The sequence below is a fragment of the Vicugna pacos genome, chromosome 4 (genome assembly GCF_048564905.1).
Source record: "Vicugna pacos chromosome 4, VicPac4, whole genome shotgun sequence".
Taxonomy (NCBI): Eukaryota; Metazoa; Chordata; class Mammalia; order Artiodactyla; family Camelidae; genus Vicugna; species Vicugna pacos.
Window position 1 is genome coordinate 24,511,346 of NC_132990.1, and position 21,133 is coordinate 24,532,478.

The following is a 21,133-nucleotide window of genomic DNA, read 5'->3' on the forward strand; positions in this document are numbered from 1 at the left end:
CTGATTTTAGAATTTAGATGCTACTATGTGCATGTCTTACGGAGGAGGTTTATGTCTGTGACTCCTTTCCTGGGTGAGTGCTCCCAGTAGGCTACTCCAATCCAGCCCTGGCCAGAAGTTGCAACTACTTTAGCTGAAGGCAGTGGAAAGGAATATGGGAACCCAGAACATCTAATAACCCTTTGAATTAGGTACTTATATGTTTAGATTTAGGATTGTTTGTTACCAACAGAAAACTCAATGTAATGGTGGATTAAATAAGGTTGTAATTGAAATTAACGTAATAGAAAGAGGTTGGGAGTCAAGAATTTATATGGCAACTCCACGGTCATCAGGAATCCAGACTCCTTCTGTCTTTTTGTTCCACATTCTAGTTTACGGCTTGCATTCTCAAGGTGTTATTTTATGGTCCAGTAGGGGAGCAGGAGCCCCAACCATCATGTCTGTAAAAGGGGCAAAAGTGCCACATGCCTCTGTTCAGTCATTTCCCTTTAAATAGTCTTCCTGGAAGTCAAATATATTTCATTGGCCATAATTTAGTTATATTAGCCATTCCTAGTGGTAAAGGAGCTCTTAGAAAATGCAGTCTTTTAGCTGGGCACCATGCTGCATTATATAAATCAGGTTCTCTTACCAAAGAACAAGGGGAGGACGAACAGAAGACAGCGATGAGCAGCCTCTGTCATAGATTCCTTATTTATTCTTGTTTTTAAATCCTCAACGCGGCACTCTGAGGTTTTGTATTGCCACAGTTAGTCTCTGTTCTGCTTTTCTCTTCTGTGGGTCTCTCTTCCCTCTTCTGAAAAAATGAGATTAATCTAATTTAGAGAAATATAGTGAAAATAAGTAGGAAGGTGGTTGAAAGGATTGTATATGGATGTGTGTGAAAAAAAGTGAACAAAACTGATAAACAGGGCAGAATGAATGTTTACCCAGCTCCAGAGGCCTAGGGCATGGACATTCTTAAGGGAGGACTTCAGCCTCCACTAAATGAGGAGTTTTTTCCTCTAGCATTTAAACCTCTCCCAGGGACATGAACTAATTCCCTATAGATTACCAAGGGACTTCTAAGTGCTTAGCTCTTGTATAATTTTGAAAAAATGAGTAGGCATTAAAGATAGTCATCATGCCTGCCACATTATCCTAAGAAAAACAGTATTTACTTTTTAGACTTCATGTAATTTGTGTTCTTTAACCTCCCTCATTATTACTGGTTTTCTCTGTTTTAAAAAAAATCATTATGCTAAACCATTGGTGTTATAAGATCTAAACAAAATGCTCTGTGTACTATGAACTTTTTATACTTTCATTCCACTCAGTAACCACTTATTAAGCATCCATTAATTGCTGGGCACTGGGAGTTTCTTGTAGGCACAAAAGGTTCTTGCCCTTGTGGAGCTTACATTACAGTGTGTGTGGGCGTTGCTGTTGAGGGAGATAGACTGTCTATAAGCAAGTACGCAGATAAATGAACAAGATATTTTCAGAGAGTGTTAAGTGCTAAGAAGGCAGCAGGAAGACATGGTAGCATGTGATTGGGAGGGAGGGGCTAATTTAAGAAGGGGAAATTCTCCTTCTTGAGCCAAGATATGAATGTGAGACAAAGCCATTGACAAACCCATGACTAAAATGATACGAGCATCTAAAAGTTTTCATTTCTAAATTCAAAACCATTGTCTTTCCTACTACATAAATGATGAAGATGCAATTTTTATTTAAATCAAGTATCAACAAAAACCCTTATATCTGCTAAGGGTAGCAGGTTTAGGAATACTAAAGATTAAATTGTCTGCAATACTAGGTTTCTTTTGAAACCCAAACAGCTCCCAGTAAATTTATCTTCAGAATACAAGAAATTCAGACACTGCTCTTGCCAAACCCTATGCTAGCTTCTTTTGGGAAATGGAATATCTGACTAATCTCACTTGACTGATAGAGTACAACATTACCACCAAACTGGCAAGGGGAATTCTGTTACAAAAATGAATCCATTCTAATTATTCTTTGAGAAGGGCTGTTTTATATCTGTGATTCATAATTTTGTAGAATCACACACGTGCAAGAAAAGAAAGTTTGCATCTGCCACAAGCAAAGGAAATCTGATTAGATGTTCCAGTGTCTAGAACACACTTACTCATTCAGTGTTCATCATTGGCTCTCTCAGAAATAGGAATGTTGCTCATCTAGTGACATGAATTTAAAACATACGAGGCTTCAGATTTGATCCCTGTTTTTTTTTTTTAAAAAGCTACCAAACTATAAGAATGGTTTCTGAAAAGTTAAATGTGATTCTCGTTATAACATAATCATGTCACTGATTAGAGCCAAATTCTTCTGTGTCTCTTCAAAATTTGATGACTGGAAATTCGAAAGACAACAACAAAGCACACAGGTGTGGAAGAAGCCACCAACAAATGGTTTAATGTCAAAAAATGTGATATTAATTTAGGAGCCAATGAACTTTAAAAAATGAAATCATGCATGAGTAGATTCTGGACCCAAACAGGAAATCCAGCCTTAGAAAGTTAAGCATAAACAGGAGGTTGAGGGAGAAGTAGAAACTTACAGGGGTATTGGAATTAAATGACCTCGAGGTCCCTTCTAGCCCCACATATCTAATTCTAAGAGCACTTAGAAAACAAGTTAACTTGTTTTTAAAAATGGCTTTATTGAGATACAATGTACATGTCCATAAAATTCACCCATTCTAATTAAACAGTTCAAGGATTTATAGTAAATTCACTGATTTGTGCAATCATCACCACAATCTAATCCATTTTTTTCATGGTGTTTGTGGCTTAGAAACCATTTGATTTTTCTAGGATAAAGGTCCATAGTGAATCATTAAAATTGCAGAGGAAGTTTCAAGGATGCGAAGGTGACTCACTGAAACTGTATATGGTAGACATGTGCAGGCTGCTGCTCTACTGAAACAGATATGGAGAAAGAGTGCCAAGGTGGTGGCTAGAGGCAGTGCAGAGCAATGGTTACCAGCCACACCCTTGAGTCAGACTGCCAGAGTTCAATTCTGGCATCCCTACTTGCTTAATAGCTGTCTGATGTGAAACTAGTTCCTTAAGCTCTCTGAGCCTCAGTTTAGTAATCTGTAAATTAACATTACTTACTTCATGGGGTTATGAAGGATAAATGAGTTATATATGAAAGAGGCTCAGCATAGTCCTGGCACATAATACTCAATAAATGTTAGCAATTTTTATAATTGTCAATGAGCCAGACACAAGACTGCATGCTCTGTGATTTAACGTATATGACATTCTAGAAAAGGCAAAATGATCGTGATAACAAGGAAAACAAGCAGATTAACTGGTTGCCAGAGGTCAGAGTTGGGGATGGAAATTGAAAGCAAAGAGACACAGGGAACTTTTGGGGAGTGTTCTAAGTTATGACTGGGATGGTGCTTTGTAAACATTTGTTATCAAATTACAAACTTGGTGAATTTATTGGATGTAAAATAAAGCTGATAAAAAAACCTTAAACATATGGCTTTTAATTTTCCAGTTGGATAGTTCAATTACTTGACATGTTAGTTGCAGGAATCAATTTCTAAACTAAGCCAACAAATGTTTGTTGAGTGCCTATGACTTGCAAGGCACTGTTCTAGGTGCTGGGGATATAGCCTTGAAGAAAACAAACAGCACCCTTGCCCTCATGGAGCTTATAGTTCAAGCACAACTTAGGCACGTATGTTTGGAGTTACAAAAGGGGTCAGTGTGACAGGGTGTTGGGAGGAGTGGTAGAGGAGCTCTAAGTTGTAAAAATGTCTTTCTCGTGGTTTTTCTTTTGTTTTTCAAATATATACAGAAGCAAACACAGCGTCCCTGTATCTGAAGTTGATGTCCTTGACCCAATGTCCGGGCAGGTGGAATGACAGAGGTCTTTGGATGACAGGTGACCTTGACCCAAGGCTGTCCTCTGGCCTCACCATCTGCAAGACGCAGTGTGCACCTGGCAAGGGAAGGGGACTGGGATTGGCCTAAAGGCCGGTGGACGCTTCCATGGGCTGCGGGGTAGCGCGATTTTGACCTTGGCCTGGTCAACCCGGCGCGCGCGCTCTCGGCTCCAGGGCGGAGCGCAGGAAGCAGGTACTCTCAGGTGCCTTCCCAGAGGGTGGGCCAGACCCGCGAAGTCTGCGAGTGACTCCGCCCACGGGTGACTCCGCCCACGGAATGACTCCGCCCACGGAATGTCCCCGCCCACGTGGGTCCGAGGTGGATGCTGGCTGGAGGCGGAGACGCGTTGCGGGTACTTGATTGGTTGCTTTGGCCGGAGCCGCGTAGGGGGCGGGGCGAGCCCTTAAGGGGCGGAGCTTGCGGTGAGGCTGGCCGCCCGGTGTCAACTCGGGAAATGGGTGCTCTGCCGGTCTGCTGGCGCCGGGGGCGGGGAAAACGCGCTCCTCTCGCGCTGGCCCCGCCCCGGAGCCGGCGGGAGCGCGGGGCCGCCCCCTTCCTCCCTCGCTGGCGCTGGGCTGAGCCCCGAGCCGAGAAACCGAGTTGGCCCTGAGCTCCCTGTTTGGTTTTTGGGCGGTGGCAGCCGGAGGAGGAACATGGCGCTCGTAGGCAACGGAGCAGAGCTGGAAGCGGACGAGGTACCGGCCGGTGGGGAATGTGGGCACTGCCCTTGGAGCCCGGGAGGGATGGGTGAGCCCAGCAGGGACTGCCAAGGTCCCGCCCCCTTGGTTCCCAGCCTGGGACAAGCAGCCTCCCGCCTGGAGGAAGAGACAGGGGTTGCGGGTGAGGGCATCTAGACTTGGAGGGTATGTCCCTGCGGGAGCTAGGAAGGTTTCTGCGGCGCTCGGAGCCGAGGCGCTGCCGAGGTTCTTGACGCCGGCATTGCGGGGTCGTGGGGATCGAGGGCACCACGTCCGGTTCGCGGGTGAATGAGTGAGAGCGCGCCGGAGCGCAGGAGCCTCAGCACAGAGCTGTTCTGAGCCTCTCTCGGGACGCCTGGGCTTTATGAAGTCTGACCGTGAAGTCCCGACACTGGCCCTGTGGAGCTTGTGGAATCGTCTCTAGACCTGGGAGTCTCACCTTCTATGGAAGTTTCCCGGTGGCAGAACCTAAAGGCTTGCAATCGATGAGAGGAGTGGGGCAGACGGAGGAAGAAAGAGCCCCTGGGGTGTCTGCGCCAGCGGACAGGGCAGGGCTGCTGAGGGGCTGGATGGCTGAGAGCCCGGAACAGCAGCCCAGGAATTGGTGCTCTCCCCGCCGTGCACGGAGCCCGGGCCTTTCCCGTTCTCCAGTGTCGGTGGTAGACGAAGGGAAGTCGCTTGGAGAACCGACTCTGGCCTGCAGTGGTCTCAACTGCCTTTAAATAATTAGCCACTTCCTCCTGTGGCTGGCGCGCCCGTGTCTGAGCACCCCCGGGCTGGCGCGCAGGACCTGTTGATTTATTGATTGTTCCTTTGAGCAGTTGGCAGCTCCAGAGAGGCGCGCTCTCTTGCGCTTGAAGTTGAGACCGCCAGCAAGCAGCCTTAGCAGCAGTAGCAGCAGTAGCAGTAGCAGCAGCAGCAGCACCCACAAATCTGCCATTTTACCTGACTTGAATTTTACAAATCGCTGCCTGAGGAGACTTAGTTTCAAATGATGCAATAGTGGAAGATCTGGAGTTGGTGGGTTAAGATTCCTGCCCATCTGTTCACTGTCGGGAAACTCCTGACAATGAATACTATGTTTTAAACGTAGCCCTTAAAATAAAAAGACAAAAACTGAGCTCCAGCCCCTTTACACTATTGGCTGACAAGAGGACAAGCCAGACTGTCCAGAAGCTTCCTAATAGCCTGTCCCTTGCAAGGAACGAGGGTCTCAAGACCACAGACCAATGAGCTAGAGTTGCTTACCAGCATCTATTTATTGTTGAAAATGTTAAACTACACATAAAGGCAAATGATGAAATAACATATTTGTGGCTGTTTTTATCTGTGACAACCTTTCTTTATAGCTTTAGGCTCTCTTTTTGGTATGACTTAGAGCCAGCTTTTTTCATTCCTTCTGTCTTGGATCTTTTTTGTAATCAAGGTTGTAACACTTTCATGGTGCTTTGACCATACATGCACTCCTTTCCTCAGAAGTTTTTATGGCTCCCTGTTGTCTGCTAAGTATCTGTGTTCTTGACATGCAGGGCTCTCCACACTATGGTGTCAGTCTGATGGCCCAGGCTTGTCCCCAGCCGCTTTTCTACATATAACCATTTAGTTAAATCAGTGGTATGCCTGTATGAAATGAGGAAACAAGACTGAGAGTAGCTGGTAAACATGGAGTGAAATTTTTGAATCTCTGGTTTTCTTGTTGAAAAAGATTTGCTACACTTTGGGCTATATAATTGTCTAGACTAGGACATTGTTGAGAGAGAAAGGGGATGCTGTTAGTAATTAACGCTTGAACAGTAGTTGTAAACTGGGACTGTCTTGGGCATATTGAGACATATGGCTACCCTAGCTGTGCCCACTGCCTGCGAGATGAACCGACTGCCACGCGTTTGCTCGGAAGGAAGGCATTAGCTCTGTGGGGGAAGTTAGATTACAGAGCCTGGCACACAGGTGCTTGGTAAAGATGTATTTGTTGAATGAATGGATGACTGCAGAAAAAAATGATGCTTAATAATTTCTCAGTTTTTGCCATATCTTTCATTTGTTTTATTTTTAAAAAACCCCTGTAACTGTTAGGCTTATATTACATGCTAGATACTGTACTGGTCTTAGGAAATGAGCAAAGTACAAACAGAATTTTTTGTTCATGCCAAATCCACTTTTGTCCTTCTTGGTGCACTATTTCCATTGGAATACATTTTGCAAACATTTATTGAACATTTGCTTTGTGCTTAAACATTCTCTTAGAAAGAGAAGGCAGTTTGGCTCTCTCTGATTCTCAGTCTGGGTCGGGAGACATGACATGTGAACAAGAATTCTAGAAGAGAGTTCAGGGCAGGGTAAGCATGTAAGAAGTAGAACGTTGTAGACTGGGTTTAATTATTTGTAGACAACCCCTCTCTTTCATTGGACTGAAGCACTCTACCATGCGCGCTGAACACCCTGCTCTTCAACTTACTGGGTGTGTGAAACTAAAAGAGCTAGGAAGCTTTTCAAACACTTAATATAAATGTGATAGTTTTTGCAGCCACTATTTGATACTTTAGGAAAGTGAAAGGGGACAGACTGGTGTAGTTGAAAAAGTAGTAGGTTAGGAATTAGGTGACCTGGGTTCTGAACTGTGTCACTAATTTGCCCAGTAGCCATTCATTCATTATGTGTGCAAACATCTGACTGTGTTATATGCCAAGCCCAGTGCTAGCTTGGAGATACAACAGTGACCCAGACTGACAAGGTCTCTAGCTAGTGACCTTGACTGAACCATTCTCTCAATCTCTTAGGGCTTTATAAAGTTTCCTTATCTGAAGATGGAGGGGCTGCATGAGCCCTGAGTGTTCTTCCAGCTCTAAAAATCAGTGCTTTTGGAGGTGGGGTGGGGCTCCTTTTCTGGGAGAAGGGCTAATAATTTGGGAATCCCTTTTCTTTCAAAGATGATGGTAGTAGAGGGGCCCTTATGATAGCTGTGGGATGGAGTGTTTTCTTAGGTAAACTGGTTGGTGTGTGTGTTTTGTTTTTTTTTTTTCCTGTTTAGGTGCTGGGAGGATAAATGTAGGAACACAGAGGTGAGGGCTCACAACCTCAAGGATGGCAAAAATTGGATCTGGAGGGAGGCAAAAACATCTTAGATGTTTCAGTGGTCTGTGGCCCTTCAAAGCTTGGTGGACAAAATTTTATTTCTTAACATTTAAATTTCTCATTGGTTTTTCTTGGGTATTATACAAGCAAAGCTGACATCAAGTTCATGGAAGACATATAGAATGTATGCAAGGTGAATACTGCAAACCTACGGCAAGTAGGTGGCTATGACTAGAGGACTTTCTGTGCATCAGTTGCTTGATTTTGAAATCTTGTCTCTCTTGGTGACCTCATATGTATGGGCTGCCATTAGCTGCCTTGTGAATGTTGTTTCTGTTTGGTCCTCACTGCTTTGTGTGCGACTTTGGGTTTGAAAATTAGATGAAAATAGTTTATATTTTATTATTTAATCCTATTAAAGTTATCCAACTCACCAAAAACTATGTCAAGTATTGAAGAGAGAAAATATCAATGTCATCTGAATGAATATCTAACAACTAGATAAGTTAAAATTTATTTTCTCATATGAAACAAAAGTTAAATTTACTAAAAATAACTTCTAAGAAGATAATTTTTAAAATTGTTTTACCTTTGCTGGGAAAATAACAGTTTTGAAAGTCTTTGAAAAATTTGGTTACATTGTTATTATTATGTAGAAATTGCTAATTTTTATAAGTAATTTGATATATTACATTTTACTTTAAAATTATTTCAAAAGTTACTCAGCAAACACAGTTATAAAATTTAGTGTTAATTATTTTAAATTTTAAAGTTTGACTTAAAATTTTTATTGTCATTCTGAACCCATTATTGAATAAAAAGAGTAAACTTTATACTTGCTCTTTTTATATATAAAGCACAGATATATCTTGGTGCTATTGAAATTTCATGGTAGGGCGTGGTTTGTGGTTAGGAAAAAGTCTAAAAAAAGATCCCTGGGTGGAGGGCAATAATAAAGACAAAGTTGAGAAACACTGAATTAGGGAAAGAAATGGTTTATGTGACAGATGCTTTTGTGGCCTGCTTTTTTGGCTTCAAGATTTTTTAGATCTAATTCTGACTTAGAACACTTCCCCACTGGCATTGGAGATGAAATTTAGATAAATTTAATAGCTGCAATTTTCTTAGCATCGGATTCATTCTTTCATTCTGTCTATATTCACTGAGCACATCCCCAGGTGCTGGCTGTCTTCAGATGCTGGAAGTACACACCAGGACAAGATGGCTTGATTGCCCTTGAGGACGATACGCTCTAGCAGAAGATCCAGTTACACAAGTAACCAGTTCTGTCTTTGGGTCAGGGTAGTTTTTGGGTAGGAGGGCCATATATTTTGTCACTGCAGGGCACTGAGAAGTTCACTGTGGTGCTTTTGGTAATTATCCCAGGACAATTGGTACCAACAGGGATAGGTGGCCATTGGGGCTGGCAAAGACTTTAAAGAAGAAGTGGTATTTGAACTGGGTCTTGAAGGGTGTGCTGGGCACAGCATTAGCCTGGGTGGAAGTTGAGATGGGCAGGGATGAGAGCACACCTTGGGTTCAGTAGGGCACTTAGCAAGTGGGGAGAGGAGCCTTTGAGGGCTGAGACCTCTTAAAATATGGGGATCCAGAGGGTTTTTTAACTAGGCAAGAGTGATAAGATTATTTATTTTAGGAGGCTAAATCTGGTGAAGTTGTTGCAGCCAGATTGTGGAGGTGGCAGCAGGAAGGGCAAGAGGCTGTTGCGACAGTTAATGTGGGAAGTGATAAGGACAGAAGAGGAGCAGAGGTCATGGGATTGGAGAGAGGCGGCCAGAGTGGAGGGACTTCTCAGTGACAACATGGAGAAGGAATTGGCTTGGGGGCCTGTTTCCTGGTATGGGGGCGAGGGAGGGAGGAGACCTTCCCAGGAAGAGGAATAAGGTTCAACCCCACCCCTTCAGGTGGGTGTGTAGAATGAGTTTATCATGCAGATAAACTCACCCCCGTGGCTCACTGTGATTTTCCTTCTTAAGGGAGCGCGGCCATTTGTTTATGAGTGGATGGATTTGGGCAAGGTTAGGAAAGGATGTTTGTAAATTGGTTCTGCAGGTGAGTGAGAGGAAGAAATAGCATGAGTTTATCATTAGCCTGGATGCCAGCTCAGGTTAACAAACAGGCAATTTTCCTGAAATGTTCCTTCTTGAGTCTTTTGAAAGCCCATCTATTCTGGGAATACTACTTTCTCAGTGAAACTTGCCCTCATTTTCCACTCTCGTCCCCCCGCCCCACACCTCCTTCCTCCCTCTCAAGTCCAGTGGTGCAAGCATGCTTCTTTAGGCAGGAGTCAGCCCTTCCTTGGGTTAGCTGCTTGCTTTCCTAGCCTAGCTCCCTGAGTGCAGGTGCTGTTACTAATTATCCACCGTGTGAACCGATACCGTAAATTCTTGAGGCTCATGGCTTCCGTCTGGCTGTCTGTTGACATCCCCCAGCCCCTAGTCTCAGGTGCCCCAGGGGGCGAGCTCAGGCGGGCCTCCCGAAGTCCCTCTGTGGCTCATTTCCCAGGAAATGCGAACCTGGGGACGCTCCTGGGCGCTGTGAGGCTTCCTGGAAAGAGCTTCCCTTTGTCAGACCTCCCGCTGGTCACCAGCTGTATCAGAACTCCCCTCTTCCATCTCTGTGCTTAGTGGGAGTCGGTCACACACCCAGAGCCACTCTGGCCAGTCGGCCATACCGGTCAGGTCATCACCCCTTTCTAAAGGGACTCCTCCCCTGGTGACTGCCTGGCAGTTTGTAAGGCCATTATACATCTTATGCACTTTATTTATTTAAAGACTGGGTATGTACTAAGAGCTTTATGTGCTGAGATCTGTGGACCTGTCCCCTTGGTCTTGCTGATACTCTACTGACCTAGACATAGGCTTACATATTTTAAAATATTTTAGTAAAATGATGCACTATATATTGTTGGGTTTGATTGTGGCTAGTGAAGGAGGTTATTCAGTCTAATTGAATGTGTTGGGTTTCGCGCTGGATGCTCCCACCCTGGTGGTCCAGTAGGGGGTGGGCAGGTATGTAAAGAAATCCTCTGAGCTGAGCGCCTTGGGTGAGGGATGGCAGGGTGCCTTGGGAGCGCCCAGGAGGCCATCTCACCTCGGGGTGGGGAGGGGGACAGGTAGCCAGCGATGGCTTCCCCGAGGAGGGCACTTCTTAGAAATTCTGCCTCTTGCAGGATGGGTAGGTGTTAGCCACATAGAAGAGAGTTGGGGACACAGGGAACTCTAGTAGTGCTTCTCTGGGGAGAGGGAATAGCAGGCATGAGGTGCAGAGGTGAAGACGTGCTTGTGGTGCCCTGGGTGGCAGGAAACGGGGCTCGAAGGGTAGGAAGGGCCGTTCTAAGTTTTTCATGTAAAACTGCCTATCGTGGTGTTCATTTAAGGGATTCAGCTGAGGAGAGGGGTGGCATGGTTGGTGCTGTAGGAAATGGGGCTGGGAAAGGAGGCTCTCTCTGGCAGTGCATGGAGGCTGACTGACTGGAGGGAGACAGAAGGTGGGGAGGCCAGTGGTTTTCTGGTGTTCCATTTTGTGGAATGACTGTTACAGCCCACTGAAGGCCCACTCTACGCAGAGGTAGCTCGGTGCTGGGATAACCTGGTGGGTAAGACATGGTTTTAACCCCTCTGGAGCTGGCGATCGGGAATGTGGACACAAAAAAAATCACTCTCACCTGGAGTGGAGAGGCGAGTCTGGAGAGAGTTTAAGCCGAGCTGGTGCTCCCAGGAGGAGGAGGGGGAGAAGAGAGGGCTTTCACAGGGGGTCACTCACCCGGGAGATCCCGGTGCGGCGTCCCCCGCCCCAGCTCAGCTGACCTGGTTTCCAGACCAAGTCTTTACTGCTCAGCTGTGTGATTGAACCCTTTTGGACCTCGGTTTCCTCTTACATAACCAGAAGGAAATGACATTGATGATCTGTTTCTAAAGTTCTCGACTTTGACCAATCTGCCGTCTAGGAGGTGATGTTTGATCTGGACTTTGAGGAGGGGAATTTCAGCAGGCAGCCCTGGAACAGATCACTGCCTCATTCCTTCAGGCCGACGGAGCAGCGGGGGGAACTACTGAGGCCCGGGTGCAGCCACCGTGGAGGCTGAGCAGAGGGTGTTCAGGGCTGTGCGGCTGAGGCAGGAGGGCAGTGCTGTGTGTGTGCAGGCAGAATGCTTTGAACGCCCAGCTAAGGACGTTTTGTTGTTGTTGTTGTGTATGTGTGTTTTTTTTTTAATTTTCTACTTTGATACATGTATCATCTAGTATTTGGGGCATGTGTTTCATTTTTTTTTTCACTTTTTTTTTTTGATGAAGGAAAAACGGTGATCCAATTTCTTGGTTTCACTTTCTCATTCCGCAGCCCCATTTCCAAAGTACTTAGTTTTAAACTGATGACTGTAAACTGTGATGCAGTGCTGAAGAGACAGAAAATCAGGCATGTTTGAGTAAATCCGAAGGCTGTGTTTCGTCACATAGACTCTTGCCCTCGGTTGAGTTCTCAGACATGGAACCACCCGGACCCACGACTCTGGAATGGTCAGCAGGACCTGTAAGGGTTTCTCTGAGGGTGTCCTCTGTCCTCTGCCTCCTTCTTTAGAGCACTTTGTCCCAGAGTTCTGGAGTTCCTGGTCTTTTTTTCCATGTGTAAGTCACAATCCTTCCACTCGGAACTAGAGGAGAAAAACGTCAGTCTCTCTCATCGTTTATCAGACCAAATGAGTAGGATCTTTTTGAGAGGATGCCGGCAAGACAGATGACAGAGTGGGAGAGTTCTGGAGAGAGGGAATGAGGCTTGATTCCAGAACCCTCTGCCAGAAGCACTCAGATGTCATCATCTATGCAAAATCATTGCCCGGGTGCTCGTTGTTCAAGCACAGCTACCCCTGGGTTGGGATCTGATCCAGGCTTCTCCTCGTCTCGTTTGCTGTGTGACCTTGGGTACGTTATTTAACTTGTCTCATGCTTTTTATTTGATCCCTTCCGGTAAGGTGCACGAAGAGGATGAACTAAGAGTCTCACTTTCCAAAGCGCCTGGCACATAGACACACCCTCAACATGCTAGTTCTCTTTCCCTTAAGGTGTTGCTGCCCCTGTTCATTATGATGGGTTTGATGAAGAATCTGTTTTAGTGCGTCCAAGCATACCTTATTTTTGCAGTCTGTAGGGAAGAAACTTCTGCAGCAGTACACATCCAAGCCACAGTCAGGAAGTGACCAACCCAAGGTCACCCAGCTTGCTTAGGCACAGGATCAGTGTTAAAAGCCAAGCACTATAATTTTACATTCAGCGCCCTTCGCACTTTCTGAAAGAACAGATGTACCTCCTTCCTGCCTGTTTTTGTTAATAAAGTTTTATTTTTTGTTAATAAAGTTTTATTGGGACATGCCCATTCATTTAGGAGTTGCCTATGGCTGCTTTGACGGGACGTCAGAGTTAGCAGCTGGGACACAGACCCAGTGGCCCACGTGGCCTAAATATTTATAGATCCTTTATGGAAACAGTTTGCTGACCGCTGTACTAGGTGATTTCTAGGCTCTATGTAAGTTTGTTTATGAAGCATTGTAAGCTTTAGGAATTAAATTTAATTGCTCCCTTAATACTCATACAGGCATGAAAAGCTAGGGAAAACTAGAAATCTGTTTGACACATCCCGTGAAGTGCGGTGGTACCAGTTCTGGAGTCATTCGGACGTGGGTTTGAGTCCCTGCTTCTCTATGTGCAACCCTGGATGAGTTAATCTCTCTAAGCTTCAGGTTCTTCATCTGTCAAATGAGATATCAGAACCTGCTTCAGAGGGTTATTGTGAGGGTTAAAGCCCTATAAAGTGCTTAGTATATGGGATGCAAACGTTGGCGCTTAGCACCATTATTATTAAGGCTGCAGGATGCAGATGCTTGATGTTGTTTTCCCAGCCAGATAAGGAACTGACCTTGTAAAAAGGTCAGCCCATCCAGGGTAATATTAGACTCCTCTTCCACCTGGATTCCTTGAGGATGAGGCAGATACCTCTCAGGCTAACCCCCGGACTCCAGCTAGGCCAGTTCTTAACAATCGTCACACCTTTCCCTCCCTGAGGGCAGAGGGGAAGCCGCTTATCACAAAAGGGAGTATAAACATGGGCTCAAAGGGCCATCTGTTTCAGCAGAACAGTGTTCATGTTAGTCAGCAAGGGACTTGGCCATGCCAGTAATAGTTTCGAAATGACATTTGCCCACCGACACGTGGTGCGTGGTGACGTCTGGTTTCTCCAAACATCTGGCTGTGTGGGATGGTCCCCTCTTCAACACTGGTAAAAGTCATAACACTCTTATGACACTTTTATAATGCCACAAAGCACCTAGATGTTAACAGGAGACTATGTCCTGTAAGAGGTATGGTTGTGTTCGGCCACTTAGTATAGGAGGTTCAAAGGTAAAGGAGGCGACAGTGTGTGTGGGCGTGCGCTCCTGCGCCCTGGAGGTTGCTCTAGGGTTCTTGCTCTGCCCCAAAGCCGTGTGCCATGCCAGACTACTCTTTTTAAAGTTCAAGTCCATTCTCGCCTTGCTGCTTGAAATCTGTCTCATTGCTTTTGAGGTAAAATGCAAACACCTTAGCCTGGCATGTGAGGCCTTAGTTAGGACCTAGCTCAGTGGTTCTCCCACTTTTACGTGCGTAGGTAACCTGGTTAGGGGAGTGGGTGGCTTGTTAAGATGCATGTCCTTAGGTCCCGCCACCAGCCATTCTTCTTCACTAGGTCGGGGGGGGGGGTTCCCAGGAGTTTGCCCTACTAACTGGACCTTTCTCATCAGTCATGTTGAAGTGCTTGGGGCTCCCCTTCCACGCGCTATCGCCACAGGGAGGCTGCCTTTCTCACCACTCAGCTTTTTCATACGCTGTTCCCTCACCTGGCTGATTCCTCCTCATCATTTAACCTTTCTCAGGTACCACTCCTCCTCCAGCCTTTCCAGATACTCCCTCCTTCCCTGCCCTCCAGGTCCTCAATCACCATTTAGCATTCCTGGCTGTCTCCAAGGAGAAACAGTCCTCTTGGGCACGCACGCACACGCTATGACACCTAGCAGGGATAGGATGTATGTGCCTTGGTGTTCCGGAAGGAAAGGGTGGAACTTTCCCTGCACAGAAAGCAGTGAAGAACTCCCTTTAGTGCTGGCTAACAACATGCTCTTCATCCTCTCAGCTGGGAAGAAGAATTTACCTCTGTAATCTATTAGCATTATCTCAGTACTCTTTAAAAAAAATCCTTATTGAGGTATCATTTACATGCCATTAATTCACTCCTTTAAAGTGTACAATTCAGTGATCTTTAGTAAATTTACAGAGTTATGCAGTTGTCCCCACAATCCAATTTAAGAACATTTCCATTGACCCCTAAAGATTCCTTGTGCTTCTATGCTCTCACGTCAATGTACTTTTCACCCTTAAATTAATTGAAAAGTTAAAAATCACAAGCATAAAATAGAATTCCCCAGGCAGAAGTAAAAATGAGCGGCCATTATATATGATGGGGACAAAGCAAACATGTTAGGCATTAAAAAGCAAGACTGGAGAGCAGAGTGCCTTTGGGTTCAGAGCAGACTTGGCTCTTATACCACGACATCACCAGAAGAGAGGCTTGAGGGCTGAGTGAATTACCCTTGTCCAGTTGAATAATTTGTCCTGTTTGCAATAAAGCAGAAGAGGTGTACTGTATACAAATGATGGTTTCCCCTTATTTTCTAGTTCATTCCCCAAGGCAGAGGCTACTTAACTAACACGTTTAGCTTCCTGCTAGAAAGACAAATAAGCAGTTGCATTTCTAAGACATTAACAGTTGAAGAAAAGGGACTGTCACCCTAGCACACGTCTTAAGTAGGACAAAGAGTCAAACAAAGTCAGCATCTTTTCGGGCACCCCTGAATTTCAGATTTGTTATGTCTGTTCCTAGGAAGGCAAGTGGGCAGGAGGAAAGAACATGGATGTGCTTGTGGGTTAGGGGATGTGAACTGGGTTCTGTCCCTTGCTGGCACTGTGACCTTGGGCAAGATACTTAATCTCTCTCTGAGCTTCATCTGTTCATCAGTGAAATGGGGGATTCCAGTGGCCACCTCACTGAGTTGCTCTGCGGCCCTGGCACTTCACCCTGTCATACTATAAGTGCATCGTTGCAGCCATTCATTTGAATAACAACTATGTGTAGATTTTGCTTTCTATCAGCATATAAGGATGGCTAGAATTTTACAGAGCAGGAAAGAATCATCATAAGATTATATCAAATATTGCAACGAGCCATATTGAACATCTTGATACTAAATGCCCATTTGCTGAGGTTAATTTTAAGATCTAGTTTTGGGAGGGAAATTTCGTTTTCTAATTCTAAAATACAAACAATGGTAAATGTCCTTGTGGACAACTGATTCAAGCCAAATAATCAGAGTCAAGACGCTGGGAGCCATAGCTTCCTCACTCTTACAGTGGGAAGAAGTGAGGTAACACATGCAATCTAGCTGGACTCAGTGGGGAGCATTCAGCAAATGAGGATGAGTATAATTTAGTCACACACTTAGTGCTTTTAGAAGCCTGGGTGTTCATATTTCTAGCAGTTTACTTTTTAGTAATACATATGTGCATATGTGGTATTTCTCCCAACTTTTAAAAATAGAAAACATTGAGATTTGTGGAATTCTTTTTAGCAGATGTCAGGCAAACCTACTCTGGTTTCATAAATAACAGAGGTGACTTTACTAAGGTGTGAGGCCCCACAAGTCCCAATCGTATTGCTCATTGTATTAGATATTCAAAAAGCAGGTCTAGAGAGAATCATTTTTTTCTTCTAAAGACTTACCTGCTTTTACCTCCCTTTGTAGTTTATGGTGGAGGAGGTTACATTTTTAACTTAGATAAGAGTCCCTCTTTTTGAAGTACGCAGCCCTGTCCAAGTCAGAACTTTAAATCTGCATGCCTGTGGAAGCAGGTTTCACATGACAAGAGATTAGGCTCACTAAGGGACATGTGATATGCTTAAACAAACTCTTACCTCTTTGCTAAAGATCAAAAAGCATTCCTTTCACTTGTGGCAATTTGGTGACAATCATCTTTTCCATAATTATTTTAGGAGCAAACACGAGTGTTTGGAGGGAACAATTTAAAACAGCAGAACTCAGCCAAAAAAAACCCCTCCCTGTGCCTCATCCTTGATTTTCCCTTTCTGCCTCCCACAACTCACCCCTCTTTTGCTCCTACATCTCTGTCATCAGGTAGTCCTGTTGGATCTACCTTCATAAACCTCTTGGGGGGAAAAAACGCCTATACTGATTATTGGAGAAAGACTATAAGTGCAAGCAAGATCTTGTTTTAAAAAGGTAACTTGAAACTCCAAGAAAGCACTTGATGTTTTATATGCTTGTAGCAAATTGATGTTTTAATTGTAGTTGTATAGAAAGTATTAATGCATTTATGTATTTCAGAACTTTCACATGTTAAATGTGTAAATACTAGAGTTTTTACAAGCATGTATACACTGTGCTAAAAGTCACTTGTGCTATGGCTCCTTACTGCATACTGGCTCCTTCTCCCCATCACCCCCCGTCTGTCTCCCCAGGCCACACCACCATCTTCTCCTCCTGCATCTCTGGGAGAGCATCCTCACTGGTCTCAATGCTTCCGCTCTGCTTTCTGCAGTCCACTCTTACCCTGCAGCCCAAGGGCTCTTTTACAAACAGTAGTTATGTTACTCCAGTGCTTCAGACTGTTTATTTAGGATGGAATCCACACTTCCTCCCTCTTGCTTTCCTCCTCCAGCTCATCTCCTGCCCTCTTCCCCTTCGTTCCTCTGCTGTAGCCTCCTTGGCGTCCGTTAGGTTTCTTAAACACGCCCAGTTCTTTTCCACTGTAGGGCTCCTGCGTGCGTGTTTCCCAGCCTGCAGCCGGCACCAGGCCTTCACGTGATCGGCTCCTTCTCAACTTTCCATCCTTGCTTGAAAGATCAGATTCCAAGCGCAGCTTTCCTTGGGTTCCATCTTCAAAGCTGCTTTTCTCTTCTATTACACGTCTTGTCTGTTTCCTCATAGATATGGTCCCCATGTGTATTATCTTGTTTGCTTATCTTCTTCTCTGTTATCTGTCTCACTCCATCAGGTTTTGGTGCAGGAAGCAGAAGCTGCTGTAGGTAGTTTAAGTAAGAAAGAGTATAAGGAAGGAATTTACAACACGCCCAGAGGGGCTGAAGGCGTGCCTCTAGGCTGAAACCGGGGGGATGCCGCTCAGTGCCGGCCAGAACTGAGTCCCCAGGCCAGGTGCTCATATTCTGTGGCTGATGATCCTGGAGTTAAGGGTTCCCAGCGCTTTGCAGTGGCAGTGAGTCAGGGATCAGGAAGCCAAATGGGGAAGCCTCTGCTGCCCCTGTCTTTTATATGCTGGAAGGAGGAGACAGGAGGCCGAGCCCTGCTCTTGAGACAACTTCAGTTTCCTCACCCTGACTTGACAGCAGCAAAAGTCAGAAAAGGGCAGGAAAATGACCTCAGACTTTTGGATCTTGTACCGGTATCTCTCAACGGATGTAACCTAATTCTCAGCCAGAGTCAACTCACTTCCTGTATTGCCATGGATCTCTCAGGATCTCTCAGGCTCTCAGGAGCTCCTATCTCTGTGAATTGTACGGCAGTTCCTCAGACTTCTGTTGTGATCCACCAAAACTCCGCTGTCTGTTCTGACTTGCTCTGTTGTTTCCAGATGTGTCTCAGCTTCTTAACTTTGGAAGTTCTTTAATTTCAGATTGGCTGCATATTTTTGCCAGTTTTCTCAATAGATAGCTTTTTCTCTTAATTAAAAAGGACTGATTTAAGGAGACTGAGTTTTAGAGGTCTGCACCGTTATCCTGACACAAATGCCAAAGGTCCTTTCCGTTCTCCAACTATTTAGATCAACTAAGAATTAGTAAGGAAACTTAGCTTCAGATGGCCGGACATCAAGCTGACACTTAGTATTCTCTTTTTAATAAAGTCAGTTTTTTTTTTAAAATTTGGAGTAAAGGTAGATTTATTTAGAGAGATACATACTGCCTAGAGTGCAAGGCAAGAGAAAGGCAGGGAAAGAGGTGTGGGGGTTGGGTGCTCAGGTTAAAGTAAAAGTAGGTACACACTCTGTAGACAGGGTGCGAGCCGTCTCCGAAGGGGAGGGAACAAAAAAGGGCCAAAGTCAATTTTGTAACGTATGTGTTTCAAGTATGTAGGTCAGTAGCTACATACCTCAGATTTCCTTAGGGGAATCAAGTAAATAATTGAGTCTTATTGCTAAAGTTTAGATATGCCTTCGCCTTGTAAGATTCCTTGGCAAAACAGAATTCTCATAATAAGCAAGTTCTAGGTGTCAGAATTTGCTCTGAGGGGGTAAATAGTGAGAAATGTAAAAGTTGCCTAGACCAAATTTGGGACAGTTTGAGCACCAAAATAAGTAAGGACAGTGATGTATTATCGACTATTGAAAAATAGGTCTCTTTGAGTCCACATGAGTGATGACTTAACTAGACAGACAAATGGAGGAGACAGGAGGGTTTTACTTTCAGTGGAATGCCAAAGGCCAACAGTAAAAGTGGAAGGAGAGCTGGACGTGGGAAGGCGGTGCTGAGCTGTCCTAGTGAAGACTGAGTTAGGCAGTCTTCATCCTAGGTGCTGAATCTAGAGACAAGTTTAGGGGAGGAGCATAATATTTATCTGGTCTTACACCATCTCACTACAGACTCTTTGTTACTTGCAAGGCAAAAATGGTAACTGTGCAGTGGAAGAATCAGACAACACCTTGACCAGGCGATCAAAATTAATATTGCCAGTGGGGGCAGACAACACCCGGGCCTCCGGATGGAAATGACCTGACAGGGACACAGTGTCCCTTCTGTACTAGTCTAACCTGAATCTGATCACAGGGAAACAGCAGAGAAACTTTAAAGAAGGAAGTTTCTATTAAAAAAAAAAAAAAAGGAGAAGAGGGCTGTATTCTCCAAAATCATCAGTGTCATAAAAGACAAAGAAAGGCTGTGAAAATGTTCCAGATTGAAGGAGGTGAAGGAGATGGGACAGCTAAATGCAGTAGCTGATCTGAGACTAGTTCTTGTACTGCAGGGAAAAATGCTATAAGGGAACACTGCTGGGTCAATTGCCAAAATTGGAAATGGACAGCGGTTTAATGTCAGTAAATTTACTAAAGTGGGTAACTGTACTTTGGTTATGTAAGAGAATGTCTGTATTTTTAAAAAATACACACTGACACATTTAGAGGTAAGGGTATATGTAATTTACTCTCAAATAGTTTAGAAATTTTTTTTTTTATCTAGATAGAGAAGAAAGGAAAAGGAGATGGGGAGGGAGAGGGAAGAGCAGATTATAAGGCAAATGGGGCAAAATCTTAACACTAGATAAAGCTGGATAAACGCACACAGTCTTTCTTTGTATTATTCTATAGGTTTGAAATTGTATCTAAATAAAAAGTTTTTTAAAAAGTTCTCTAGAAACTGAAAGTGCTTTTCACTTACACTGGGCAGGAAAGGATCTCGGTTATGAAACAAATTTAGTTGTACTGTTATCTTACTGTGCTTTTTTTCTCTAGGTATGTTGGATCTGCTTATCTCAGAATAAATACTTTAACCTTTTAAATATTGTTCAAACTGTTCCTTTTTTACATTACACAAACAGTACATAAAAGCATTCCTGCTGGAAAAGATTTAAATCATTCAGAAGCCAAAGGGTGATCTTTCACTTTACCATTCCCTCCCTGCCCGTTCTCAGAAGAAATCAGCATTGAGTGTTTATTGATATAAATGGGATCTTATACTATTCATCTTTCCCAGGAAAAGTCTTTCATTTAATATATCTGGCAGGTATTTTCACTGTTTTCTTTACTCTTTATCTAATGATGGAAGAAAATTATGTAATACAATGGTTCCATAATTTACCTATTTCCCTGCTGAAGAGCACTTGGGTAGCTTCAATACAATGTGTACCGTAATAGACAGACCCTTGTGCATGTGTATATTTTAATAGTATGGAATTCTAGAAGTAGTTTTGCTCTGTCAATGTACATTCATTTCTTTTTAAAAAATAGATACTGCAAGACTGACTTCTAAGTAGACTGTGGCAACAGTATATGTTTTATTTTCCAGCATCTCAGCTGACTGTGGATATTACCAATTAAAAATTTTTTTGCCAGTCCTATGGACAAAATGATATTAGTTTTTAAGTGTGCATTTCCAAGTTTATGAGCTATTGGATTTCTTTTTCAGTGCACTGTTTAAGTCCTTTATCGATTATTCTTTTGGTTTTTTGTCCCTTTCTTATGGACCTGTAAGAGTTCTTTATATATTATGGATAATAATTTTTTGCCTTTTTATGGCACCTTAAATATTTTCTCCTAGCCATTTGCTTGTCTTGGAAGTTTAAAATTTTTATGTAGCCAAACCTTTTACTGTTTTCTTTATGGCTTCTGG

The 21,133-nt window shown here is 44.0% G+C and overlaps 1 protein-coding gene across 3 annotated transcripts in view; it reads left to right on the forward strand.

Annotated features, from left to right (window-relative positions):
* Positions 1-4,474: 4,474 nt before the first annotated feature.
* TTC39B (tetratricopeptide repeat domain 39B) overlaps positions 4,475-21,133 on the forward strand; it is a 124,752-nt gene continuing 108,093 nt past the window's right edge. For 2 of the 3 annotated variants that reach the window (XM_031676977.2, XM_015242671.3), the window contains exon 1: positions 4,501-4,606. Coding sequence is in view for 1 of the 3 variants with exons in the window: in XM_031676980.2 (XP_031532840.1) it covers positions 4,565-4,606 (42 nt within the window). In the remaining 2 variants the exon portion in view is untranslated. Of the gene's footprint in view, positions 4,607-21,133 lie in introns of all 3 variants that reach the window. The other variant, XM_031676980.2, reaches the window with a different exon arrangement.